The sequence below is a fragment of the Dipodomys spectabilis genome, unplaced genomic scaffold (genome assembly GCF_019054845.1).
Source record: "Dipodomys spectabilis isolate Male_0828 unplaced genomic scaffold, ASM1905484v1 ptg000231l, whole genome shotgun sequence".
Lineage (NCBI taxonomy): Eukaryota > Metazoa > Chordata > Mammalia > Rodentia > Heteromyidae > Dipodomys > Dipodomys spectabilis.
In genome coordinates this window covers 7410683-7437549 of record NW_024870908.1, presented here as the reverse complement: position 1 = coordinate 7437549, position 26867 = coordinate 7410683, and the positions used below count along the sequence as shown (strand labels likewise).

General features: G+C 53.5%; 2 protein-coding genes across 3 annotated transcripts; both read left to right on the top strand.

Annotated features, from left to right (window-relative positions):
* The first annotated feature begins 30 nt into the window (after nucleotides 1-30).
* Nucleotides 31-20900, top strand: Ccnf (cyclin F). Its single transcript, XM_042698397.1, has 17 exons — nucleotides 31-101; nucleotides 1724-1878; nucleotides 2618-2724; nucleotides 3872-3939; nucleotides 6233-6426; nucleotides 6880-6933; nucleotides 7684-7788; nucleotides 8015-8092; nucleotides 9287-9438; nucleotides 11176-11340; nucleotides 13248-13371; nucleotides 13687-13867; nucleotides 14199-14286; nucleotides 16267-16366; nucleotides 16535-16662; nucleotides 17951-18120; nucleotides 18820-20900. The coding sequence occupies exons 1-17, from the start codon at nucleotides 86-88 to the stop codon at nucleotides 19272-19274; spliced, it is 2340 nt and encodes a 779-aa protein (XP_042554331.1). The 5' UTR covers nucleotides 31-85; the 3' UTR covers nucleotides 19275-20900.
* A 1125-nt stretch (nucleotides 20901-22025) lies between these two features.
* Tedc2 (tubulin epsilon and delta complex 2) lies at nucleotides 22026-26100 on the top strand. Of its 2 annotated transcripts, none has more exons than XM_042698399.1 (10): nucleotides 22026-22096; nucleotides 22189-22287; nucleotides 22459-22529; nucleotides 22650-23025; nucleotides 23303-23356; nucleotides 23764-23851; nucleotides 24016-24127; nucleotides 24231-24332; nucleotides 24963-25150; nucleotides 25700-26100. In XM_042698399.1, the coding sequence occupies exons 1-10, from the start codon at nucleotides 22071-22073 to the stop codon at nucleotides 25844-25846; spliced, it is 1263 nt and encodes a 420-aa protein (XP_042554333.1). In that variant the 5' UTR covers nucleotides 22026-22070; the 3' UTR covers nucleotides 25847-26100. The 2 variants fall into 2 exon arrangements, with proteins under 2 accessions (XP_042554333.1, XP_042554332.1); XM_042698398.1 differs by having other exon boundaries at nucleotides 23956-24127.
* The last annotated feature ends 767 nt before the right edge of the window (nucleotides 26101-26867 follow it).

Below are 26867 nucleotides of genomic sequence, written 5' to 3'. Positions count from 1 at the left end.
GCTGCGCCTGCGCGCGGCGGAGGCAGCGGAGCCGGCGCCGGGGCGCTCGCGGGCGGGCTCCGGGGGCTGCAGAGTGAGCGCGGCGATGGGGAGTGGCGGCGGTGAGTATTTGCGGGCGCGGAGCGGGCCCCGCGGGTGGCGGGCCTGGGCCCTGTGAGCAGGAGCGTGGATTCCACAGTCCGAGCCCGGCGCGGCGCTCCCAGCCCGGAGCCCGCCCGGGTCCCCGGTTGCGAGATTTAAATGCCCTCCGGGCGCCCGCGCCCGCCCGCCGCGGTGTTCCCCGCCTGAGTCCTCGCGGCCGGCTTTTAAGTTTTCTGATGTGCCAAACTACGGAACTCCTCCGAAGTCTGGAGTCCCGTGCCCGTGGACCGAGAGGCTGGGGTCTGGCGATCCCTGCCACCGAGCCCGCCTCGCGTCCCGGCCGCTCCCCCGCGCGCGCGGAGCCGAGGACTGCCGGGGACGCGTCCCACCTACGGGGCTTTGGGGTGGGACTTCGGGTGTTAACAGTGGTTACTGAATCTTTTCAGGCATTTGTTCTGAAATGGGTGGATGCAGAAGCTTTTTTTGATAATACGGTATGATCTTTGGGATCTTGGTCCTGGGAATACATCTTTTTTTAACTTGGCAGCGCATTGAGTTTCTGACAGGAAAACCCAGGTCAAGAGGAGGGTGTGAGCCACGGCTATTACTCCCGCAGAGGGAATCACCTATATACAGAAAGGAGCAGCTATCTGGGAAGAATGGATTGGAAAGACTGGCGAGCCGGTAGACTGGGAGGCAGGATCTTGAATCGTGACCAGGGCATTTTCCTGTAAAAGAAGGGGTAAAGCTGAGTTGAAAGGATCCAGTGTGGGGAGATGGAAGAGTCATCTGAGGAGCTTGACTGGGCAGCAGCTGACATGTCCGGCCTTTAGTGATTGCAATCACTCCGTGTGAAGCTACTGTGTTGGGTTGGTTGGAATTTTGACAACCTTGTTGAGTAGCTGTCAACTCCCCATTTTACAGAGGACAACAGGGAGGTTCATGGCCTGCTCAGCTCTGACATTTGCAGAGGGAATGGTCTGGCCTCTCAAGTCCTTATGACTTCCTGCAGAATTGACTCTCAATTTGTGCTCCAAACCTATACTCTTTAAATCCATGGATCCTCATTGTATGTTCTATTTGCACGTGTGCAAATAGAAGTGAAAAAAATGCCAGGGTTGGGAATGTGGCTTAGTAGAGTGCTTGGCTAGCATGCACAAAGTCCTGGATTCAATTCCTCAGTACCACATACACGGAAAATGCCAGAACTGGTGCTGTGGCTCAAGTGGTAACATGCTAGCTTTGAGAAAAAGAAGCTCAGAGACAGTACCCAGGCCCTGAGTTCAAGCCCCAGAACTGGCAAAAAAAGAAAAGAAAAAACACCCTAGTGGTTCAAAGGGACCTGAGCATGAGATTCAAGGCAAATATTCCTCAGTGTTCGCTGCCTGTTTCCCATTCCTAGTTGCAATGTAGACTCTTGGCCAGAAAGTTTCCAGTGGTCAGGGTGCATGATACCTTAAGTTTGCTGTGAATATTTGCTAGCTATTTAACAAATGATGAGTTCTTCTGTAGTTCATATAATGCAATTCCTTTATAATCTTTGGGAGTAGTTCATTTTGTGATGCAAAGAGACAGTGATTTAAATTGCCTTCATTCATATATAACTTTTCCTTTCATCAAGACTTCTTTTTTCTCCCTTAAGTGATCCACTGTAGATGTGCCAAATGTTTCTCTTACCCTACTAAGCGAAGAATCAGAAGGAGACCCCGAAACCTAACTATCTTGAATCTCCCGGAAGATGTGCTCTTTCACATCCTGAAATGGCTTTCTGTTGAGGACATCCTTGCTGTCCGAGCTGTAAGTCATTAAATGAAAACAATTTCAGTCCTAGCTTTGTTGATTATACAGTCAAGACTTGGTGCTCTTATGTCAGAACAAAACTTTGGAGCCATGCACCAGTGGCTCACGCCTGTTATCCTAACTACTCAGGGAATCTGAGATCTGAGGATCACAGTTCAAAGCTCGCCTGGGCAAGAAAGCCTGTGAGACTCTTATCTCCAATTAACCATCAAAAAGTCAAAGTGGCTCAACTGGTAGAGTGCTAGCCTTGAACAAAAGAAGCTCAAGAACAGTCCAGCCTCTGAGTTCAAGCCCTAGGACTGGTGCGTGCGCGCGCGCACACACACACACACACACACACACACACACACACACACACACACACACACACACACACAGACATTGATGGCTCACACCTGTAATCCTAGCTACTCAGGAGGCTGAGATCTGAGGATCATTCTTCAAAGCCATCCTAGGCAGGAAAGTCCATGAGACTTATCTTTAATTAAACACCAGAAAACCAGAAGTTGCATTGCAGCTCAGAGTGTTAGATTGCTAGCCTTGAGTGAAAAGCTCAGGGACAGAGCCCTGTCCCTGAGTTGAAGCCCCATGACAAAACAGACAAACAAAAAAACCTTTGTATAAAGAAGGGACAGAAGGCTTTATATCTGTTTCTGCCCTGTCTTCAGGAGTTTCTAAGAACAGGGATTTAAGGCAATCCCTATGTAACCCACACCTGGTTTTCATTGCTCTGCAGGTACATTCCCACTTGAAGTATCTGGTAGACAACCATGCAAGCGTGTGGGCCTGTGCCAATTTCCAGGAACTGTGGCCTTCTCCAAAGAACCTGAAGCTCTTTGAAAGGTATCTTCACCCTGAGAATAGATGGCTTGATTTGCTCTTGCCTTTGAGCTTCTTGGTATTTCAGTCTGGGTCTCATGGCCTGATCCAGGGATCTATTTTCCTGTTGCTGTCTCCCAGAACCTTGCCTCATTCTTTGAGAGTAACGCAGGGCTGTGGACCTCAGCTAGTGAGGTACACCACTTCCTCACTCATCACCTCCCACGCCCGCCATGCTTCTGTGGATCCCCTTTGGCTTGTGACTTATTCCCATGTGACCCAAACATGATTCACCTGCTTTAGCCTTCTTTTCCTTCATTCAAAATCATGTAATTTCAGGGCTGGGATGTAGCTCAGTGGCAAAGCGCTTGCCTAGCAAGTACAACGTCCTGGGTTCGATCCCCAGTACCAAAAAAGAAAAGACAAAAAAAAAAAAAAAAAATCATGTAATTTCAATTTTATTGCCTTTCATTCATTGGTTGGTTCCACCCTCTTGCTAGGATTGTAACCCCAAGGGAAGTCTATTACGAGCCCTGGTGCAAGCCACTAGGCCCACCTCCAAAACTGCTAATGGTTCCAGAAGCTACCCTTAAAATCCAGTGGCTCAGCCTTGAACCTCCTTGTTTAACAAACTGAAAAAAAGCATGACTCTGAAGGGGATTTTCCTGCCAAGTTTATCTAGGTCTTTATGCACTTGAGCTGCCAGAAACCCCAGGTAGACTTATGGCCACAATTACACAATGTGGTGCTGCTGTGGCCATGCTTGGTCTCCTCCTGGATAAAACGCATATAGTTCTTGACACACTCCACTCGCCATACAGCTTGTGCATTCAAAGTATACTGCTCACTCCTCTTCATATATGCAGAGTTGTGCAAACATCACACTAACTTAAATGGTGTTCCCAGTCACTCCTCTTGTTTCCCTGTAACCCTAGAAGACAGTCTACCCCTAGTGTATTTTCTTGCCGACTCTAGACATTTTATGTAAATGGAACCATAACATTGCGATCTCTTATGACTGACAGGCTTCTTCCTTTGAACACTTTTTTAAGGTTTATACATATTGTAGGGTAAAATGGATAAAAGAAACAAGTAGTTTGTGCTAAGTTCAGTGGCAGCAGTACATGGCCTCTGTGACGTAATGTGACGTGTTATGTTCTTAATGTTCCAGGGCTGCTGAAAAGGGAAATTTTGAAGCTGCGGTGAAGCTGGGTATAGCCTACCTCTACAATGAAGGCCGTGAGTCCTCGCCCCACCCCCTTACAATTAGCTCTTTCCAGAGACATCCCCAGTACTAGCAGTTTAGTCATTCTTGCTGTATCTGCCTCTCTCAGTGCCCTGTATCCAGAGACCTTCTGTGAGGGCCGGTGATACTCCAATTTAGGTTTTGAGAGTTATCGCTTACTTTTCCAAACCCTTGAGTTTGGGGCAGCCAGGATAACTTTGAGCAGAGCCTCTGAACAAGGACTGAGAAGACGAATCAGACCCCCTGCCTTCACTTTTAAGACATCCTCTGTGGAGCTCTTGGACAGAGTCAGCATGCCTGACTCTTAGAGTGACAATGACTTAGTCAGAGCCATTGATCCCCGTGGCAAGGCTGGGTCAGAGCCAGCATTTATATACCTTTTCCCCCAGACTTCTTGAAAAATCCTCATGTATGCCAGGTGCCAGTGGCTCACGCCTGTAAGCCTAGCTACTCAGGAGGCTGAGATATGAGGATCATGGTTCAAAGCCAGCCTGGGCAGGAAAGTCCAGAAAAGTCTGTGAGACTCTTATCTCCAGTTAACCACCAGAAAACCAGAAGTGGTGCTGTGGCTCAAGTGGTAGAGAGCTAGCCTTGAGCTGAAGAGCGCAGGGACAGCACCCAAGCACAGAGTTCAAGCCCCACAACTGACCAAATTAAAAAAAAAAAAAAATCCTCATGTAGGCTTCTCTTCTGCCTGCTTCTACTTAATCTGCTCCTCATCCCAAAGATGAGCAATCCCAATCTGTGCTGTCGCAGCTTCCAAACTACTAAAGCTTAGGTATAGAAATGTTTTCCTGTTCCTAAAAGTTCTGGTATCTTGCTAAGTAACAGGCCCTGCCCTTGGCCAGCTGAGGGAGCAGTCCCCCCACTTTCCTGTCAACAGTATGCAATACTGTGGTTTCATAACATTCAGTTTTGTAACCGTTGCCGCTGTTTCAAAACTTTGGGGGAGGGGCTGGGGGGCTAGGAATGGGGCTTAGTGGTAGCATACTTGCCTAGCACGCATGAAGCTGTGGGTTTGAGTCCTCAGCACCACATACACAGAAGAGGCAAGGAAGTGGTGCTGTGGCTCAGGTGGTAGCGCTGGCTTGAACTCAGGGCCTGGGCGCTTACCTGAGCTTCTTTTGTCAAGGCTCATGCTCTACTATTTGAGCTATAGCTCCACTTCCAGTTTTCTTTTCTTTTTTTTTTTTGCCAGTCATGGGGCCTGAGCTCTGGGCCTGGGCGCTGTCCCTCAGCTCTTCAGCTCAAGGCTAGCATTCTACCACTTGAGCCATAGTGCCGCTTCTGGCTTTTTCTGCTTATGTGGTGCTGAGAAATCGAACCCAGGGCCTCATGCATGCAAGGCAAGCACTCTACCACCGAGCCACCTTCCCAGCCCATCCACTTCCAGTTTTCTAACAGTCTTTCTTGCCAGAGCTGGCTTCAAACCGTGATCCTCAGCTCTCAGCCTCCTGAGTAGCTAGGATTTACAGGCATGAGCCACCGATGCCTGGCATTTTAGAACATTCTTATCCCCAAAAGAACCTTTCCGGGGCTGGGAAGGTGGCTCAGTGGTAGAGCGCTTGCCTTGCATGCCTGAGGCCCTGGGTTCGATTCCTCAGCACCACATACGCAAAAAGAAAAAAGCCGGAAGTGGCGCTGTGGCTCAAGTGGTAGAGCTCTAGCCTTGAGCTGAAGAGCTGAGGGACAGCGCCCAGGCCCAGAGTTCAGACCCACGACCGGACCCAAAAAAAAAAAAAAAAAAAAAGAACCTTTCTCCCAACTCATTATTGGGGACCAGGCAGGAGTTTCTGAATGAGGAAGGTTGGGGACCATGCCTTTGAGGTTCATCTTCTCCTGGTAGCAAGAATTCAGGCTTCCCAAAAGACTCTTAGCAGGAGCCAACCCAACCAGTCCTGAAGCTGGACAAAGAAGAGGAAGGCACGCTAGTCTAGAAGGGCTCTTCTGTCCTAAAACACCAGCAACTTTCCACTATAGCTGGCTTATGGTTTTTCTTTTTGTTTTGGGGTTGTTTTGGGGTTTTTTTGGCCGGGACTAGAATTGGAACTCAGCTTCCTTGCTCAACTGGTGTTCTATCTCCTGAGCCACACCTTAAGTACAGGTTGGCTTCAAACAGCAAACCTCTGGATCTTAGCCTCCTAAGTAGCTACCATTACAGGCAGGAGCCACTGGTGTCCAGCCCAGGAAGCTTAAGTGTTTAGACTTGCAAAATGATTATGGAGAAGTTTGTTTATCCCATTTACCAGAGACATCCTGGGTTCTATTCTGTTGTCTGCCCTGCAGTTTCCGTGTCTGATGAAGCCCGTGCAGAAGTGAATGGCCTGAAGGCCTCTCACTTCTTCAGTCTGGCAGAGCGACTGAATGTGGGTGCCGAGCCCTTCATCTGGCTCTTCATCCGCCCGCCATGGTCGGTGTCTGGAAGCTGCTGCAAGGCCGTGGTTCATGAGAGCCTTAAGGCAGAGTGCCAGTTACAGAATGTGAGTCTTGGCAAAGGGGCACAGGGGCAGCACCTGAAACCAGCTAGAGGGTCACAGAAAGCCAAGGCAGACCCCCATGGGCTATTTAAAGTCAGGGACGTAAAGGAAATGGACGTACAAAATAGGAAATGCAGGGCTGGGAGTGTAGCTCAGTGGTAGAGTATTTGGCTAGCACGCTCAGAGTACTGCATTTTATCCCTAGCACTTTCCCTACCTAAACAGGTGTGGGTAGGAAGAGAAGAAAAGAAGGGAGGGAGGAAATAAATCGCCTTAGAGCCAGAGGGTGATCGCCGAGCTCTTAGTGGGAGTGTTTGCGGCTGGAAACTTTAAGGATTCAGGCTGCATAAAATAGAGGTGTGGTCCATGGTGTGAAGTTAGGGGCTGCACAGCAGGGCGGGCAGGACCTGGCAGTTCTTCCTACTGAAAATCACACTTCTTTCTCCTTTTTTCAAGACTCATAAAGCATCCATACTTCACTGTTTGGGAAGAGTGCTAAATCTTTTTGAGGTGAGTTGAATTGCTGCAAATCCCTGGCTAGACTCCAGGAAGTACTTGAAAAACAGCAGAAATGGCTGTGCAAAGTGAATATAAAAGACAAGCCTTCTTGCCCTTAGAGGCACCCGAAGCCGGGTCAGGGCAGGTTGCTGGCTTCACTCTCTCTGCCTCCAGGGCGGGCCCTGAGCCTGTTACCTGACCTGGATTCTGCGTATCTTTGAGAATTAAATGGGATGGCATGGGTAAGAGGCAGGGCAGCACAGATGCATCCGGAACTGAGCCAGTGGTGCTAGCCTGTTTGTCTGTTATTGGCTTGGCCATTGGTGAGTCTTACAGATATCTGTGCTTTTCTGGTCTTGAAGCTTTAATGCGCTTTGTGATCAGTGAGCGCCTTTGTAATAGCTTCAGGAAAGGGAAGCTACAGAGAGGGATGCTGAAGGCCACTACAGCAATGAAGAGAGCCCCCACACCACGCCCAGGCTGTTGGAGGCATTAGCTTTGGCACCTCGTGTGAAGCACAGGCCTTGGGTTGTGAGAGCTGAGCTCCAGGAGGAAAGCAGAGCCCCGAGGCTGAGGCCAGAGCTCTGAGGCCAGGCTTCTCGTTGGCTGTTCAGCACGTTGAAATGTCTCTAGAGAAGTCATTTCTGCTCTGACTCAGTTAATTCACAAATAGGATTATTTAAGAGGATGGAGGGTTGTTGGGATGACATAGTAACTAGCAGAGGGTAAGGAAAGAACCAATTGTGCTTGGCCTCTATCTAGGATGAAGAGAAGAAGAAGCAGGCCCGCCAGTTGTTTGAAGAGTCTGCTCACGAGGGTTGTCTGGCCAGTTCATACCTCCTCTGGGAAAGTGACAGAAGGACGGATGTGAGTGGAATCTGGTCTGGGAAAGGGGCTCTTGGCTGAGTTCTATTGGCAAAAGCGTGGGTCCTCACAACTCCTGATCTGTCAGCTGTCAGGCATAGCTGAATGGTGGGCTACTTTCCAAAACAACCACCATTGTTTGAGAAGAGCCTTTCTGGTGGTAGGAGCAGGGACACTGTAGAGCTTGATGGGTCACATAAAAATTGAGGTATCTTTCTCCCGCTGACAGGTGTCAGATCCTGGACGATGCCTCCACAGCTTCCGGAAACTCAGGGACTTCGCTACAAAAGGCTACTGGGAAGCCCAGGTAACATGGGGAGCTGGCTTTCTCCTTCTGTCTTAGAGATTGCTGTTTGAGGTCAGCCCAGGCAAAAAGTTAACAAGACTCCCATCTTAACAGCCTGTTGAGGTGGCACGCCCCTGTCATCTCAGCTGTGGGGGAGACATAGGTGGGAGTATTGAAATCCATGGCAAACCACAGATGCAGCAAGCCAGGTGCACACACCTGTAATCCTAGCTATTCAGGAGGCTGAGATCTGACAGTCACCATTCAAATCCAGCCCTGGCAGAAAAAGCCAAGAGACTCTTATTTCCAATTAACTGGAGATTAAAAAAAAAAAAGTTGGACTGAAGGGATGGCTCAAGAAGTAGATGTGGCATTGAATGTTATACAGAAAATAGTTGTCTATATGTGTTTAATCACATGGAAAACCTTATATTACTATTAGGTAGACAAAAGAAAGCTAAAATGTATGTAAACCTCAGTCACAAATGTATGTGTAATGCTATGTCAAAAGTGCTTGGGAGGGCTGGGAAGGTGGCTCAGTGGTAGAGTGCTTGCCTAGCATGCATGAAGCCCTGGGTTTGATTCCTCAGTACGACATAAACAGAAAAAACTGGAAGTGGGGCTGTGGTTCAAGTGGTAGAGTGCTAGCCTTGAGCAAAAGAAGCTCAGGGACAGTCCTCAGGCCATGCTTGAGAAAATTCAGAAGGAAATGGTTTCTGGGAACCATCTGAAATCCACGGTGGATCCCCGTGCCAAATCCAGATACTTATCAGTCTGTCCTCGCCTGCTAATCCATGGACTGTTAATGCACAGATTCATGAAAGAGGAAACCAAAGGATAGAGGGGTCCCCACTTTGCTTGTGATCTCAAACCTAGATCTTGCAAGACATCCAGGCAGCTCTTCTCACTTTGCAGTGTAGCTCCAACCCCTGAACCCCACCCAAAGAAGCACCTAACTTTCACATCTCGGGGTGAACAGAAACAGGCAGGTTTTGAAACATAGATAGGAGACTGGCTGAGGATTTGTACCAAAGCAACTGATGCTTCATCTTCTAAAAATAGTGTCTTGTGCTGTATTATTTCAAAAAACAGCAACTCAAAAGAATTTGACTGGTCTGAAAAGTTGAGAAGGCTTAGGGAGCAGGAAATGCTCATACTTTTGTTTTCTACCTTCACTCGAGCTTTGCTCGATTTCATGTTGACCTTGTCTTTCAGCTGGCCCTAGCCAAAGCCTGTGCAAATGGAAACCAGCTCGGACTGGAAGGGAAAGCCTGCAGAGAGGTCGTCTGGCAGCTGTTCCAGTCCTCCCAGGCTGTCAGTAAGCAGCAGATCTTCTCTGTGCAGGAGGGGCTCAATGACACAATGAGGTGAGACATCTCAGAGCATGGGTGTTTGATTCCAGGGCAGAAGGCTACCAAAGAGCAGTGGGCCAGCCCTCTAGGGTCCTTGCATTGTGTGTGTGTGGGGGGGGGGGGGGGGAGTTTTCCTTAAAAATAAACTAGCGGGCATTGTGGCTCACACCTGCGATCCTAGCTACTAAGGAGGCTGAGATCTGAGGATTGCAGTTCAAAGCCAGACCAGGCAGAAAAATTCCTATGAAACTCTTATTTCCAATTAACCACTCAAAAACAGGAAATAGAGCTGTGGCACAAAGTGGTAGAGCACTAGCCTTGAGCAAAAGAACCCAGGGACAGTGCCCCATGACAAGATAAACAACAAAAGTTTTGTCTAAGCAAAACTATGAAGAAGAAAATACCCTGCTCCATTCTTCCCAGTTCCTTTTTTTAAAAACAAAACAAAACCATAGAACATGCAACCTGTGTGAACATCTTTCTAAAGTGATAGATAGGACTTGAGTCCTCCATTTTTACAGTTGCAATAGAGCCTTTTTTTCTGACAGGCTAAGGATGGAATGCTAGAGAGGAAACCATAGGCCAGTGAATGATAAGCAACACCAATTTTCTTTATGGCTTATCTGTACAAGCTCAGTGACAGCAACCAGGTCCTGAGTTCAAGCCTTCTACCAACGAAAACACTAAAAATATATATATTTATTTATTTGTTTCAAAAATGGCAGTTTCTTCCCAAGAAAAGCTCAATCTTACACACACACACTCACAAGATCACATACACACGGCCCAGGAATCCAGCACCCTTTTGCCCTCATGTTGGCAGCCTCAAGCTGGAGTGCTTTCATAATCCTGGGCCTGTGGTTGGTATCCAGCATCTCACCCCACCCTACCCCACCTCCCTCAACCCCAGCTCTTCTTTCCTTCTCTGTGGAGGAATGTCTGACTCTTACACTGTTTTGCTTTTTTGAGTAGTCTTGCTATTTTATATTATATATTACTATATTATACTATATAGTATATATCATATATGTGTGTAATATATATATGTACTTATTTATTTATTTATTTATTTATTTTTGTCGTCATAGGGCTTGAACTCTGTCCTGGGCACTGTCCCTGTGCTCTTCAGCTCAAGGCGAGCACTCTATGGCTTGAGCCACAGCGCCACTTCTGGTTTTCGAATGCTTTATTAGAGATAAGAGTTTCACAGACTTTCCTGCCCAGGCTGGTTTGAATCGCGATCCTCAGATCTCAGCCTCCTGAGTAGCTAGGATCATAGGCTTGAGCCACCAGCGCCTGGCTGTAATATATATTATATGCTATAATATATATTATACATCTGGCCTTTGTTCTTTGTTGTGTTGGTTTTTTGAGAAAGTCTTGCTGTGTCATCCAAGTGGGCCTTAAATTGATGATCTTCCTGCCTCAGCCTCCTGATTGCTGAGGCTACCACCATGCCTGGCATATTTAATGTATACATTTCAGGGGTGTATTTTAGAAGTCAAATTACTAAGCTTATTAAGTCTACCTGTTCAGGAGAACTTTCTAGTCTATTTAGTCCTGGCCAATTTAAACCTCAAAGATCTGTGCCCTATGTTTTTCCTTCTGCTCATCCTCCCAGGAACAACCTCCGGGGGCTCCTGGGGCAGGGTGTCTCTAGCCATTTGTGAGTCCACAAATGCGCGCTGAGAGTGTGGTCCTTGGAGAAGCAGAAGCCTGTCCTTGTTCTCAGGGGTGACGTCTTCTCCACAGGTACATTCTGATAGATTGGCTGGTGGAAGTGGCCACAATGAAAGACTTCTCCAGCCTGTGCCTGCACTTGACGGTGGAGTGTGTGGACCGGTACCTGCGGAGGAGGCTGGTGCCCCGGTTCAAGCTGCAGCTGCTGGGCATTGCCTGCATGGTCATCTGTACCCGGTGAGAAACCCCTTGGCCCATGTGCTTGCGTGTGTTGGCTCTTCTTGGGCTCAAGTATGGTCAGCTGTCCCTGGGCTGCTGGCAGAATCTTAAGGGAAGTGAGGTTTTATTTTTGTTCTGTGTGTGTGTGTGCGCACGCGCACGCATGCAATACTAGGTTTTGAACTCAACCGTACGTTTGTTTGGCTTGCTTGCTCACCTGTTGCCATCTAAGCCACACTGCCAGTCCTGCTTTTTGCTGATTTTTTTTTTTTGGCCAGTCCTGGGCCCTGAACTCTGGGCCTGGGTGCTGTCCCTAAGTTCCTTTTGCTTAAGGCTAGCACTCTACAACTTGAGCTACAGTACCACTTCTGTAAGTAATTGGAGATAAGCCTGGGCTGGCTTTGACCACAATCCTCAGATCTCAGCCTCCTGAGTAACTAAGAGTACAGGTGTGAGCCACTGGCACCTGGTTTTGCTGAATAGGTTTGAAGATGGAGAGTTTTGTGGACTTTTCTGCTTGGGCAGGCTTTGAACTGCAATCCTCCAAATCTCAGCCTCCTGAATAGATAGGATTACAGGCATGATGCTCTGGTACCAGCTTGGGAAGTTAATTTTGACGGTCTTAACTGGCTCCAGCCAGCATAGAGCACTCGGGAGTGGGCTGCTCCTCGGCAGAGCAGCAGCTGTTGGGCTGCTGTGCTGCTGGGCTGGCATAGCTGGACCATCTTCCCAGCTTCGAGGGTGACTTTAGAGAGGTGACGGAAGGCCACTCCCTCCTAGGTCCTCGGTGTTCACAGACACACAGCTCTGAGACTGAGCTCCCAAGTGTGCCCTCAGAGGTTCCCACACTCCTCCCGGGTTAGACATCTCACCTCTCACGCCTCTGAGCCTGCCACATGACGGAACTCAGCCTGCTTCCCGACTTCCCTGCATTTTACCCAAACCTGCCTCCCTTGAGCCAGGGCCCGATCACCCTTGTTTTATCTTGGACAGCAATGTGGAAGGCGATTCTCACAATGCTTTTCTCACTCAAACTCCAGTATCACTAAAAAGGGGGAAAATATCCTTGTCCATAAGGGTGTATGAGGTCATAAGAGAACAGGATGATGGTTGGACTCTGCATTCTGTTTTATATTCTTCAGCCCTGAATCTTTTTTTTCTAGTACTGTGTGTGTGTGTGTGTGTGTGTGTGTGTGTGTGTGTGAGACAGAGACAGAGAGAGGGAGAGCACGAGAACACATTGTGTTTGCTAGGCAGGTTCTGTACCATTTGAGCCACACACACCCAGTCCATTTTTCTGTAGTTAATTTTCAAGTAGAATCTGTGTTTATGCGTCAGAAGGCTCGGCCTGACTCCTCCTGCACAGCCGGGATGACACCTTCAGCTTCCATGGGCGTGATGGTATTGCACACTTCTTTGTTTAGCCTCACTGTGAATCCTGATCCTCTTTTTTTTTTTTTTTTTTTTGTTGGTCGTGGGGCTTGAACTCTGGGCCTGGGTGCTGTCCCTCAGCTCTTCAGCTCAAGGCGAGTGCTCTACCACTTGAGCTACAGCGCCACTTCCAGTTTTCTGGTGGTTTATTGGGCATAAGAGTCTCACGGTCTTTCCTGCCCGGGCTGGCTTTGAACTGCGATCCTCAGATCTCAGCCTCCTGAGTAGCTAGGATTACAGGTGTGAGCCACCAGCGCCCGCCTGATCCTCTTGAGCCCCACTTCCTGTGGAACTAGATTATACGTAGGGGTCACCACACCCTGCCTCTTCTCAGCATCTGCCACGCTCCTTGCCAGCTACACTGTATAGCATGCTTGCGTCATGAAGCCCAGCACCATGTGCCCTCCTTACATCGAGGCCTCCCAGAGCCCTGCACCTCCTTAGCCTGCCTCAGGAAGTGGGCTCAGGGCTGAGACCCCATTTCCACACTTCAGGTTCATCAGTAAAGAGATCCTGACCATCCGAGAGGCCGTGTGGCTCACAGACAACACATACAAGTACGAAGACCTGGTGAGGATGATGGGAGAAATCATGTCCACCCTGGAAGGGAAGATTCGAGTAAGTGAAGGTTTTCTTCCTCTTAAATCCACGTTGTAGTTGTTTCTGTGCTTGAAGTTTCAGGAGGGCGGGGGGCGTGGAAGTGGATGAAGTGTGTCCAGCTTGCCTGTCCTGGGAGGGCCTTAGTGGGCCCAGAGGACAGCAATCTGTGCCACACCCAGAGCCCCAGAGCCAGCGGCTGCTGTGCCCCCTCCAGGGCCTGAAGCCTGAGCTTGGGCAACACGCTGAGCATCAGCGGGCTGTGCCACTGTTGGGCCATGCTTCCACGTGGAGTGGATGGAGGAGGCTCTCCATTCACCTCCCCCTTCTCTCTAGATCCCCACCGTGGTGGATTACAAAGACGTCCTGCTGACACTGATCCCTGTGGCGCCCAGAACGCAGCACCTGTGCAGCTTCCTCTGCGAACTGTCCCTGCTGCACACCAGCCTCTCCGTGTATGCCCCAGCCCACCTGGCCTGCGCAGCGCTGGTCCTCGCCAGAGCCATACACAGGCAGAGTAAGGAGCCCCTCTCCCAGGTCCTGGTGCTGGGGGGTGCTCAGACGGCAGCCGGTGGAGGGCCAGAGAGTGAGTTCCCATCTGTGCTGGAGAGGAAGACGGTGGTGTGAACCATGGTAGTTCATTCCACAGATACCAAGGTGGTTCTAGCTTAGTATTTCTCGGATTTGTGGCAGTCGGGTTGTGTGTTCTTTAGGGTTTTTTTTTTCCAAAGCCATTTTAAAGGGATCACAAGACAGAACTCGAGAAGCCTGTCACACACAGCTGGCAAGGTTGTATTGTGAGTGTGGACCAGGCGGCCCTCACAACCCTGGCCTGCTTTCCTCCCCAGCACAGCCCTGGACCCCACGCTTGTGGGACCTCACTGGCTTCTCCTTGGAAGACCTCACTCCCTGCGTCTTCAGTCTTCACAAAAAATGGTACGTCTCTGAGGAAATGCCCAAGCTGGGGGAAGGCCAGGCAGGGGTCTCAGGTGCCCTGGGCGCTTTGCTGCTTCATGGCGGCCAAGGGAGTCTTCCAGGCTATTATTTTATTTGATTATTTTATTTTTTTGCCAGCCCTAGGGTTTGAATTCAGCGCCTGGGCACTGTCCCTGAGCTGCTTTTGCTTTTGCTCTACCACTTGAGCCACAGCTCCACTTTAGGCTTTTTCTGTGTATGTGGCACTGAGGAATCAAACCCAGGGCTTCATGCAGTGCATGCTAGGCAAGCGCGCTACCACTGAGCCACCTTCCCTGCCCTGAGGCTTTTTCCCACCTGGAGCCTCTGTGCCCGTCTGAGCTGACTCTGTGCCTGGTCTCCACACCCCACCGCTGTGGCCTCCACACTTGTGCTCCCTCTCTCTCCGGGCACCTCCCTCACCTCATGCTGCTGCTCCCCGTGAAGTTTGTAGAGCACGGCAGGCCACAGCATCACAGAAAGTCAGGTGGAGACGGAGCAGATGGGGGGAGGGACTGGCATGTGGACAGGGCCAGGGTTCAGAGGAAGCACACCACTAGCAGGTGGGCCAGCGCGGGCCAGGGAGTCTGCTGGCTGTGAGCAGAGGATGGGGTGACGTGCGGGCAAAGGGGTCCCCCGCTGCAGCTGCCTCCCCGTCACTGCCTCCTCCACTTTGTTCATGGACTCCCACTTCTTGGTTCCCTCCCTCAGAGTCTGGTCTTCCTAACCAGCTCTAGGCTGCTTCAGTCCTCACCCTAAGGAGCCAGGAAATGCTAGCTTCCCGCTACTCCACAGAACCTCTCCCTGGGGTACTTGGCCCCTTCCAGGACATCGCACCTTGGCTCTGACCACCTTGCTAGTGTCTGTGCAGTTGCCCTGGTTTCTAGTTGAGCATTCATCCAGGTCGTGTCTTACTAGATTATATTTGGAAATATAAATCTTATGGAAGCCAGGTGCCAGTGGCTCTTACCTGTAATCCTAGCTATTCAGGAGGCTAACATCTGTGAATTGAAGTTCAAAGCCAGCCCAAGCAGAAAAGTCCCCCTGAGATTCTTATCTCTAATTAATCACTCAAAAACGAAGTGGAGCTGTGGGTCAAAGTGGTAGAGCACTAGCCTTGAGCAAAACAGCTCAAGGACAGCACCCCAGACTATGAGTTCAAGCTTCACAACAACCCCCCTCAAAAACCCAAAAAGACTCTCATGGACTTCTTTCCTGGGCTGGCTTCCAACTGATCCTCCAGTTCTCAGTCTCCTGAGAAGCTAGGATTACATGTGTGAGTCACCTGAACCTAGCACTGGGCTGGTTTGGAAAGCTTGTAGTTCTATCAAACTGAGGGAATTGGACTAAAATTGGGGTGGGGAACAAGTATGGTGGCTCACACCAGCCTTCTGGGAAGAGAGATTGGGAATGTTTTGGTTTGAGGCTACCCTCATTAGTGAAGACCCCAGGCTCAACCAACAAGCTAGGGGTAGTTGTGCAAGACTGTAATACCAGGGGCTGAGAAGGTGGCTCAGTGGTAGAGCACTTGCCTTGCATGCCTGAGGCCCTGGGTTTGATTCCTCAGCACCACATAAGCAAAAAGAAAAAAGCCGGAAGTGGCGCTGTGGCTCAAGTGGTAGAGCGCTAGCCTTGAGCTGAAGAGCTGAGGGACAGACCCAGGCCCAGAGTTCAGGCCCCACAACTGGACCAAAAAAAAAAGACTAATACCAGCTATGCTGGGAGGCAGGGAGGTAAGAATGCAGTCTCAGGCTGGACCAGCAAGAAACACGAGACCCTGTGACCACCTGCCTAGTCGGCCAGGACCCTGTGGCCACCTGCCTAGTCGGCCAGGACCCTGTGGCCACCCGCCTAGCCAGCCAGGCCCTGAGTGCTGGAACTCATCATTTCCAAGAAAAGTAAAAACAAAATTGGGGAGGAGACCCTCAGTGTCCTCAGTGTCTGCCTTGTGGCTCTTTCTAGCTTCCACGACGATGTCCCTAAGGACTACCGGCAGGTGTCTCTGACGGCTGTGAAGCAGCGATTTGAGGACAGACGCTACGAAGAAATCAGCCAGGATGAGGTGCCCCCCCTCCCCCCTCCCCCTCTCCCCCCTCCCCCTCCCCCCTCCCCCTCCCCCCCTCCCCCACCCTGCGTGTAGGGATGGTACGGCGTGGGGCGGGCTCTGTGGCCCTGGGCCTCGCTCCTGCCTGGGGCACCCTCACTCTTATCGCCCCTGGCCTCTCCTCAGGCGCTGAGCTATGGCCAGTTGTGTGCTGTGTTGGGCGTGAAGAGAGAGACCCCGGAGCCCCTGACTTTCCTCGGTGCTGAGGAGATCCACACCTTCCTCAGCTCTCCTTCGGGAAGGAGAACCAAACGGTCAGTCCTCCCTCTCCTGCCCCCCTCCCCTGGCCAGGACTGTCCATGGGATGCTGGCTACACACGCCCCAGCCCAGGTTCCCTGTTTGATCCTTCGGCCATATTGGGTCCACACTTCCCTCGCTGATCCAACAGCCATCTGAGGCTTTTGTTGGAGAAACAGCAGGTCCTACGCAAAAACCTGGGGCTGTTCCTGAGTTTGGCAACCTCCACACCTCAATCCTTCCTCAGGGGCCGCTGCCTCCCCTGCTTCCTTGGAGGAAGATTATTCTGAGTGTGGTAGATCTGGCCCTGCCCACGCCACCATGAGCCATCCTGAGCCATCCTGCGTCACTCGGTTCCATGATGGCACTTGGCTTGTAACCAGATTACTGCCCTCCTCACTTCCTTTCCTCTCATTCCCTGTGTGTAATCCCATTTACCCTGGCTTGCTCTCCGGGGACAGCCTCTCCCTGCCTCACCCATCTGAAGAGCTCCCATCAATCCCACAAAAGCCCATGTGTGTGGGCCCCACTTTGCTGCTCTCATTGCCTCCGCAGACCCCTGAACTCTGGGGGAGCCTGGAGGAAGCAGCTCCAGCTCCTAGCACTGGCTTGTTCGTTCACTGGGCTGAACATGGAGGGTCTGGGCTTCCAGAGGGCCTCTGACACCTCGCTGCATGCAGCACCCCACTCCTCAGGGGCAGGGTCAACACGAGGAAAGCCACGACAGACACATGTGTCTGTGCTCTAGGAAATGTGCTCTTCTCACGCACCCAGCCTTCCAGTAAAATCTGCTCCCCAGTCTCCCATAGCCCTATCAGGTGTCCAGGAGAGACACCCCCACACACATACACACTCACACAGAGATACTGGGGCAGCCCCGACTCCCTAAAATCAGGAAGCAGAAAGGGTCCTGAGTATGGCTGTTTTCTCCCAGGGCCAGGCCAGCGCTTCAGCCTCTTGCCCTGATCCCGGGAGGGCAGCCCTTTACCAGAACGGCAGGTCTAGTGCCTGGCTCAGAACTCTAGAGAGTAGAATGCGCTTCCTGCCAGTTTCCAGAGGGACCGAGGGGTTAGTACCCTGATCACGGCCGGCCACACCACGATTCACACAGGCCAAGGGCACTGCTGTTCTTCCTCTAGACACGCCCCTGCTCTCCAGAACGCTCCATGGCGTTTTCTACCCAGCAGACCTTTCGAGACCCTTGTCAGGGCCAGGGCCAATAGCTTAAGGCAGGTGCAGAGGACCAAGTTTGGCTTCCGACGCTGCTGTCTAGACGAGGGCTGTCTGGCTCTTCCACCTCACAGGAAGCGGGAGAACAGCGTGCAGGAGGACAGGGGCAGCTTCGTGACCACCCCCACCGCAGAGCTGTCCAGCCAGGAGGAGACCCTGCTGGGCAGCTTCCTGGACTGGAGCTTGGACTGCTGCTCCGGCTACGAGGGTGACCAGGAAAGTGAGGGCGAGAAGGAAGGCGACGGTGAGTTTGGGCCTGGGTGCGGCGGAGGGAGACTCTTCAGAAGATGCCCGACCCAGTGCCTCCTGGCCTCCAGCGCTGTGCGCAGCAGAGGACCCTGCATGGAGACCTGGGCCTGGCCAACCAGCCCCACACCCTCCCCATAGAAGGGCATCCAGACACAGGGGAATCATGGGAGGAGAGCCCCAAAATAGCTGAGCGAGAGGTTCTTCCACACCATGAGGAGATTTAGGCCAAACCCATGTCTAGCTCCAGCCGGTTCTGTTTTGGCTGAAGGACATCACTTGGGCAGAGGGAAGACAGAGACTCTGGTTTCTGATGAGATTTCTAGAACACTGAGATGTGCCGTGTAGGATATATGAACCACTTACTCCCGGCGGTGGGCTTCAGGAAGGGAATTTTCTTCCATGTTCTGGCCAGGACTGGTCTGGCTGTGGCAAGTTTCTCTTGCTTGTCCAGTGACTCACCTTGGTGTCCATGAGGGATTCAGGAAACTCCATGGCCATTGTGTTGTCTCCTGCTGGCCTCGGCAGAGGGTGACTCTCTGTCCTTGAGAGACATGTGTCACCGGGAGCTGTACGAGGGCCTTCAGCCAGATAGATGGGATATTTAGCCTGAACTACTGGGCTGCTTGGGCTGTGACCCAGCAGAGGGTTCCCCTGATGCTCAAGCTGTGGTACAGCCGCCCTCTGTTCCCCACAGTGACAGCTCCCAGCGGCATCCTCGATGTCACCGTGGTCTACCTGAACCCAGATGAGCATTGCTGCCAGGAATCCAGCGACGATGAGGCCTACCCAGAGGATGGGGGGCGCCAGGGGCCAGCCACCCACAGACCAATCCCAGGGCCCAGGCCCCTTGTCTGCAACAGGAGGGAGCTGGGCAAAGACATCACAACCTCAGGGTACTCCTCCATCAGCAGCACGAGCCCCACAAACTCTGTGGACGGCAGTGCGGGGGTCGCTCCTGGATCTACCTCACCGCCCTCCCCAGGCAGCGAGCCCAGCACACAGCCTTGCCATCATCAGGCCAAGAAGTCATGTTTACAGTGTCGGCCCCCCAGCCCCCCGGAGAGCAGGGCTCCCCAGCCACAGGTCAAGCGGCAAAACCTCTCTGTCCACAGTGATGAGGACAGGATGTTGGGCTTCCAGAAGCTGTGAGCGTGTGTCAGCGGGTGCCGTGTGAATGTTTACAGGGAAGGGCTGATGTCCTGGAGGAGGAGGAATGGGCATTGAAGGTGGGTGCTCCGTGGCCTTCGCCCGAAACTCCCAAGTGCTAACTCCTGGACACCAAGTTTCTTTGTCCAAGGAGCCTCATCTGAGCCATGGGAACATCAGATTCCGTGAAAAACTTAGCTGCTTCTCCTTGGAGAGTCTAGCCACAAAGCCAACATGCTACAACACGTGAAGCCCATGTCTCTGTACCCTCTTGTGTCCTGCTGTCTCTGGAAACTTCAGCTTGTGTGTGTTGTAGTCTTTCCAGCCCTTCCTCAACCCCATGCCAGGAACCAACAGCTTGCACACTCTGAGTCTGTAGCCAGAGTGTGCTGGCACAGCTCGAGCCTCTGCTAGAAAACTGCCTGCTTGCGGGCACCAGCAAGCTGCTCTCCGCACACCTCTGTCCCCTCGCTGCCCTCCCACTGCATGCAGCATTCCCTTCCCTACAGGCTGCAGGTGTGGTGACCCAGAACTGGGGCCACAGGCTCCCTCCCTCTGGTATGTTTGTCTCATCTTAGAAATCTGTTTCATTCCAGAACGGGTTGTCTGTCCCCATGATATCCATGTGAACATCTCTGCACTGAATTTCTGGGCCACTCTTTCTCATCTGGATTTCTTCCTCCTTTCAAGATGAAAACAAAAGTAACATTTGAAACAGAGGGTATTGAATAAAGAGAATAGACTTCCGGCATTATTTATGCACAGCTGAAAAAGAAATCATGTCAGACAGTTGGTTCTATCCTGGCACAGTGTGCAAACAATTTTCCCAGAGGGATGACCAGGAAAAAGTCGGTCAAAACTGAGGTGACCAAGATGAAGAGCAGAGAAGTCTGATCACTGGAGTCGCCTCTTTTCCATCAGAAGAGGGCAGATCCTACTCCTCGGTCTAACTCATTTCAGAAGTGATCGGCCTTAGCTCAGTGGTAAAGCACCAGGTATGCTCAGTATGCGGGAAGCCTGGCTAAGGAGGCTGCCACAGGCTGACCACTGCCATACCAGCCCTGTGGTATACTGGTTGCTTTCCTATTTGGGTGTGTGTATGCAGGTACTAGAATTCGAACTCTGAGATTGTCTTACTCTGCTTTTTTGCTCATGGCTAATGATCTTCACTTGAGCTGTGTCCCCACTTCCCACCTATTTTGCTGGTTACTTGGCTGTCTCCCAACCTGGACCCTCAGATCTCATCCTCCTGAATAGCTAAGTGAGCTGTCAGTGCCTAGATTTTTTTTTCTCTCTTCAATATTAAGAATCACTTAGCCAGGAGTGTCCACAAATGCTCTTGAACCAGAAGTACAGAAATGGAGGGATAGACTCAGTGTTCATTTTGCTCTGTGTGTGTGTGTGTATCTATCTTGATGTCCCTATGCTGTCTTTCTGCTACTGTAAGAGTTCTTAGCATCCTGGCTGAGGCATGGATGGGCTAAGAACCCAGGTGTTGGAATTGTAGACCTGTGCTGTTAATTATGTGCCCCTGGGCATGTGTGAACCTCAGTTTCTTCGTCTGAAAGATGGGGCAATAATACCTACCTCACAGGGGTGTTGTGAGGATTAAATGTGATGAGGATAGTAGCGCATGAGTGAGACCATCCCTTAACAGCCTCCCCCTTTGCTCATGGTCTCTGTTGACCAAAATCTCACCTCTGGATAGATGCCTTCTCCTAGTCTACACCTGTAGGAAGAACCTGCGCCTGGGAGCAAGTAGGGATCACCTGCTTCTCCCCAAGTCTTCATTGTCACTTCAGTGCCTCTGTCTGTGCTGTGGGGTTTTCCTGCCTTTCTCCTAGGTGTTGGTTCCAAGCCTTCCTCCTCTGCTGCTTCACAGGAGGCCGGAATGTCCACAGTCCATCCCAAGTGTGGTCATGGGAATTCCTGAATCCCGTTCCTTTCTCTTGAGTACCCTGGGTTACCCTTGAAAGGATCCATCCTGACCATCCCAGGGGGCCACGCGGAGGCAGGCAGGCACCGGAGAAAGGGTCTACACGGTTTATTAGAGGAGGAGCACCAGGGGCCCTTCACTGTCCCGGCAGCAGTGGGGGGTGGGGGTAGGAGGTGAGGCAGGTGGGAGCCCAGGTGAGTCTGGGCGGAGGGAGGGAGGGGCCAGCCGTAGGGCCGGGACTCCGGGGCTGGAGGAGCCGAGGACCAGAGGCGGGCCTCATGCCTACGACCCTCCTGGAGTTAATCTGTTACTTCAGCTTGGCCAGTCCTGGGCTTGAACTCAGAGCCTGGGGCGGTCCTGAGCCACAGCGCCACTTCTGGCCTTTTCTGTGGAACCCGGGCTTCACGCACGCTGGGCAGGCGCTCCAGCCCCGGGGGAGCGAGGCCTCGTCTTCCTGCGCCTCCCCCTCGCCCCCGGGCCGGCAGGCCTCCGCAGCGCAGCGCCCGCCCGCGACCCCTCCGGGACGTCGCCCGGCTGAAGGCCGCTGCGCCCCGGGCGCCATTCTCCCGTCCGTGCGCTCGGCCCTGTGTCTGGCACCACGTCTCTCCCTGCCTGAGGCGGTCGGACAAGACACCGTCCAAAGCGCTCCGCCAGGGGAAGGCGGGCTGGCGCCGACGCCCTCGCCGCGGCCAACCGCGGCCGCAGGGCAGGGCCGGCCGGCTTCCGGCGGGCAGCGGAGCCGGGGAGGGGCGTGGCCAGCTCGGGGCTCACGATTGGGCGGCCCGACAGGATGGGTGTGGCCTTCTTCCGGAAGGGGCGGGGCTTCGCGGTGGCGGCCAGCCCGGGAAGCCTGAACCGCGGCGATGCTGCCTGCTGCCAGCGCGCGCCGGTGAGTCCCGCGCGGCCGGGGCAGGGGAGGGGAGGGGCGGGCGGGCGCGGGGCCGCCGGGACGGCGCGGTGCAGCGCGGTGCGTCTCCCCAGGCTGTTGGCCGAGCTTCAGAGCGCCCTGGACGCCTGCTCAGAGCGACAGCGGCAGTTGGAGGAGAGCCTGCGCGTCTCCCGGCGGCTGCTGCGGGCCTGGTACGCGAACCCACAACCTCCCACCGCCCCCCCACACCCCGCCCGCCCGAGCCCCAGGCGCCGGGCACCGGACCCGGCCGCCCGCCTCCGCTGCCACCCGCCCTGCCCGGCGGGCCGGGAGCGAGGCCGCTGCGGGGCGGAGGCCCGGCCATGGCTGCACTGTCTTGACAGGGACCCAGCCGGGACCTCAGCCCCGGATCCACCCCCAGTACCCGAGAGTAAAGAAGCTGACCCGTGTCCAGGTAAACCTGCGGCAGCCGTTCCCCCGGGTGCCGCCTCCGGACGGTGTGGCAGGCAGTGATGAGGGCCTCATCCTGGGCGCAGGGAAGAAGCCCCCCTCCCATGATGGTTGCCTTTCACAGCACCCACACCAAGCCCCCAAGAGCTCAAGGAGTTAGAGCTTCTGACACAGGCCCTGGAGAAGGCTGCCCGGGTGCGCAAAGGCATCCCTAAGGCAGGAGGAAGAGACAGACACCCCAGTGAGAAATCCGGATCCAAGGCTGCTGCCTCAGGCCCGGCCGGCAACCGTGTACCGGTGACAAAGCCCACCAAGGGCCTCCGCCAGACCACCACGCAGGCCAAGGAGCCCACTGGGCCCAAGCTTCTGTCGGTGGGCGATAGGAAGTATGGGGGGATAGAACCCCAAGCTACCACATGTGGACCAAGACTCCAAGACCAACCGTTGGCCCCATGTGCCGCTCCTGTGGCTACAGAAGCCTTCACCCTGGAGCGGAAGGGGTAGGTTCCCTGCTGTCTCCATCTCTCTGTGCAGACCTTGCAGCATCAGGATCTAGGATCTGGGGTGCCACGAGGGCAGGGCATCGAGCTGGAAATGGGATCCCTGGAGGGTCACAAGGCCAGTGTTCTGTGGCAGGCAGAGGGGAGCAGCTGGCTGGACGGTGCTAGGTGTGACCTCGTTGGCCGCGTCCTTCTCCCAGCTCCCGTTTTTTCAGTGGGCCCTGGGGTGAGGGGTGATGGGGGGGGTGTGGGGATTGAACACGGGCTTCTCTGACAGGACCCAGCTGCGGCTGCCTGGGGCCTTCAGGAAGGCGGCTGCTCAGAACTCTCGGTAAGGCTGGGTACGGGCAGAGACTGGGAGACCATCACCAGCTTGGGGACTCAGATGAGGCCTTCCAGCAGGTCCTTGTATTTTCTGGCAAGGAGTGGGGGGAGGTCACTGTCTAAATTCAGGGTCTGCCTAGTTAGCACTGCAGCAGGCACAGGTGCAGCAGGCCCTGATGCCTCCGGCTCACGCACTTGTAAGATAAAGTATGAGACCTGAGCGTGATCCTTGGCACCTCCAAACCCTGGTGTGTCTAGAGGTGACGGGAATAGACCAGCTTCACAGAGGTGTTGTAGAGTGCCCTGATGTCACTGGGCAGAGTCAGGTACCCAGCCTGCCACAGGCCCTAGCCTAGTTGGCTAGAATAACCGTGTCCCTCTCTGGTTCCTGGGATTTCCTTGTACACACCCCAGCCTGTGGGCCCAGCTCAACTCCACACAGACCGGCGACTCCACAGATGCCACCCGCGCAGCCAAAATCCACTTCCTCCGGAACATGCAGGTGGCCAAGTCCTTGCTGGGCCTGTGGGCATTGGGGGGCTTCCGGCTCTTGGTCTGACAGTCTTACGGAAGGGCCAGGTTGGGGCGGCCACGGCTTCTTCCCAGCCCCTCCTCAGTGGGAAGCTGCAGTCTGGCCACAGAGCACTTTCTCTGATGTGTGCACAGTCAGGCTCGCTCAGCCCCAGACCCAGTGCTGTGGAGGTGGAGGCCGAGGCCCAGCGCCTGCAGGAGGCCTGCGCAATGCTGAGGCTGCGCATGCAGGAGGAGCTCTCAGTAGGTCAGTGGGGCCAAGTGGGGCTGGAGGAGAGCAGAGGGTGAGGTGGACAGGGGAGGGGTCGAGGATGACCACTGACCCAGCCTGTTCTCCCTGATCTGCACAGCCCCCGCTGACTGGATGCAGGAGTACCGCTGCCTCCTCACCCTGGAAGGGCTGCAGGCCATGGCCGGGCAGTGTCTCCACAGGCTGAAGGATCTGTGCGCAGGTGAGGTCCGGCCCTCACCCTGCACGGCTCCTCCCGCCACTACTCCTCCTCCTACCACTCCTCCCAAGTGCACTCACCTCACTAAGCAGCATGAAAATCAGAGACTCCAGGGGCTGGGAAGGTGGCTCAGTGGTAGAGCGTTTGCCTTGCATGCATGAGGCCCTGGGTTCGATTCCTCAGCACCACCTAAAGCAGAAAAAGCCGGAAGTGGCTTAAGTGGTAGACCTCTATCCTTGAGCTGAAGAACTGAGGGACAGCACCGGGGCCCAGAGTTCAGGTCCCATGACTGCACCCCCCCCCCCAAAAAAAATCAGAGACACTAGGAGATGTGTCATGGACAACAAAGCTTTTTATTACCCTTTAATTGTTTGAAATTTTAAAAGTTTAGGTCAGTCTGTCGCAAGAGAGACACACATAAGCACCCAAAAGACACTCAGGAGGCAAAGAGAAGTCCCATAAGAGTCAAACTGCCAAACCAAGCCCGCACACCCCCACGCTGCCTACCTGACCGCTCCAACAGCCCAGCCTTTCGCCCCTCAGCAAGGCAAATAGGCCCAGCACTGACCCAGAAAGAAGCTGGGCCTTGGGTGTGGCTGCCTCCCATGACACCATGTCCTCCCGTCCTCACAGCGGCCACGGAGCAGACCCCAGGACCGCAGCTGGGGAAGCCTCCACAGACTCCGCTGCCCTGGAGAGGGGAAGCAGACCCTTCCCAGAGCCCTCCGCTCCTTCTCTACACCAGCACCGAGGAGCTGCAGACGCTGGCAGCCCTGAAACTGCAGGTGGCCATGTTGGAGCAGCAGATCCACCTGGAAAAGGTGCCTTCCCAGAAGGGGGAGCAAGTGTGCATCTGGCCTCTGTGGGGCTCATGCACTCTGAGGACCAGCTCCGGCCCCTCAGAGGGGGGGACTCGGTTGGGGCATGACTGTGCTGCTGGTGGGAATGGGAAAGATCTGCCGGGCGCCGGCGGCTCACGCCTGTCATCCTAGCTATCAGGAGGCTGAGATCTGAGGGTGGCGGTTCAAAGCCAGCAAGGGGAGGAAAGTCCGTGAGACTCTTATCTCCAGTGAACCACCAGAAAACTGGAAGTGGTGCTGTGGCTCAGGTGGTAGAGCACTCACCTTGAGCTGAAGCACTCAGGGACAGCACCTAAGCCCCTAGTTCAAGCCCTACCGACAAAAAGAAAAAAAAATGAGAAGACGTGAACCTTTAGGCCTGTGTGTGAGCCGGGAAGGGCCCCAGGGACTTGAACACATGGGTTATGGAGAACCTTGGAGGGGAGGGCTGGCGCACAGAGGCTGTGGGAGCCCCCGACTGGCCCTCTGGAGTGGGACCCCCTGTGACCCTGACCCTGCACTGCCTTCCAGGTCCTGATGGCTGAGCTCCTGCCCCTCATAGGCGCCCAGGAGCCCAGGGGGCCCGCCTGGCTGGCCCTGTGCCGGGCCGCGCACAGCCTGCTCTGTGAGGGCGGAGCGCGCTTCCTCACTGTCCTCCGAGACGACCCTGCTGACTGAGCCCTGCGCCAGCTCCACCCGGCCAGAAGGCCGGAGCGCACAGGGACTGAGGAGAAAGCCCCTGGTTGGTGAATCAGGTGGCATCCTGGGAAGCCTGGGTGGACAGGCACCAGATCTGCGGTTGGGGCCTGGCTTGGCCTCCCGGGGTCCCTGACAAACAGCCCGAGCCCCACACGCCCAGGGAAGCCTTTCTTGGTTCCTTCTGTTTTCTTTCACTGTACTCTTAAAAAAAGCCACCTGTATGCTATTAAAACTTTTAGAAAGTATTTAAGTCACCCTAAGGTAGGACCTGGAATGGATCTTTTTGTAGTTTCTTCTTTTTTTTTGGTTGGTTGTGGGGCTTGAACTCTGGGCTTGGGCGCTGTCCCTCAGCTCTTCAGCTCAAGGCGAGTGCTCTACCACTGGAGCCACAGCGCCACTTCCGGTTTCCTAGTGGTTTATGGGAGATAGGCGTCTCACAGTCTTTCCTGCCTGGGCTGGCTTTGAACATCGATCCTCAGATCTCAGCCTCCTGAGTAGCTAGGATGACAGGCGTGAGCCACCAGCGCCCGGCTCTTTGTGTTTTCTATTCAACAGTGCATCGAGTAAGGGGGTGCAAATCCCGGTCATCTCACTACTTGACAGGCGGAGGGGCGAGGCTGACGCTTCAGGCCAGCCCGGGCAAACCCTTAGTGGGATTTCATTTCAGTAACAAAACAAAACTTGGCTGGATAGAAGGCCCTGGACAGCAAGAAGGCCCTGGACATGCCCTGTAACCAGGGCATGGTTTGGGTCATAGAGTGTCTGTCTAACAAATGTGAGGCTCTGAGCTCAAACCCCAGGACTACCTTAAAAAATATATATATCGAATGAATTTATCAACCAGGCCTAGTGGTGCACCTCTGTGGTCCCAGCCCCAGAGATCTACCTTAAACAAGCAAAATCTGGGACATAGCTCAAGGGGTAGAGAATTTGCCTGGCATGTGCAAGGCCCAGGGTTCAGTCTCCAGCAGCACACACAACACATGTCTCAGGATAAGGA

Bases quoted from the DNA above. Each gene is read 5' to 3' on its own strand.
- Ccnf (XM_042698397.1), top strand. The intron at 3,940-6,232 runs GTGAGTCCTCGC...TCTGCCCTGCAG, and splicing joins CTACCTCTACAATGAAGGCC to TTTCCGTGTCTGATGAAGCC. The intron at 7,789-8,014 runs GTGAGTGGAATC...TCCCGCTGACAG, and splicing joins AAAGTGACAGAAGGACGGAT to GTGTCAGATCCTGGACGATG.
- Tedc2 (XM_042698398.1), top strand. From the start codon at position 22,071: ATGCTGCCTGCTGCCAGCGCGCGCCG. The intron at 22,530-22,649 runs GTAAACCTGCGG...TGCCTTTCACAG, and splicing joins AGAAGCTGACCCGTGTCCAG to CACCCACACCAAGCCCCCAA. The intron at 25,151-25,699 runs GTGCCTTCCCAG...ACTGCCTTCCAG, and splicing joins AGCAGATCCACCTGGAAAAG to GTCCTGATGGCTGAGCTCCT.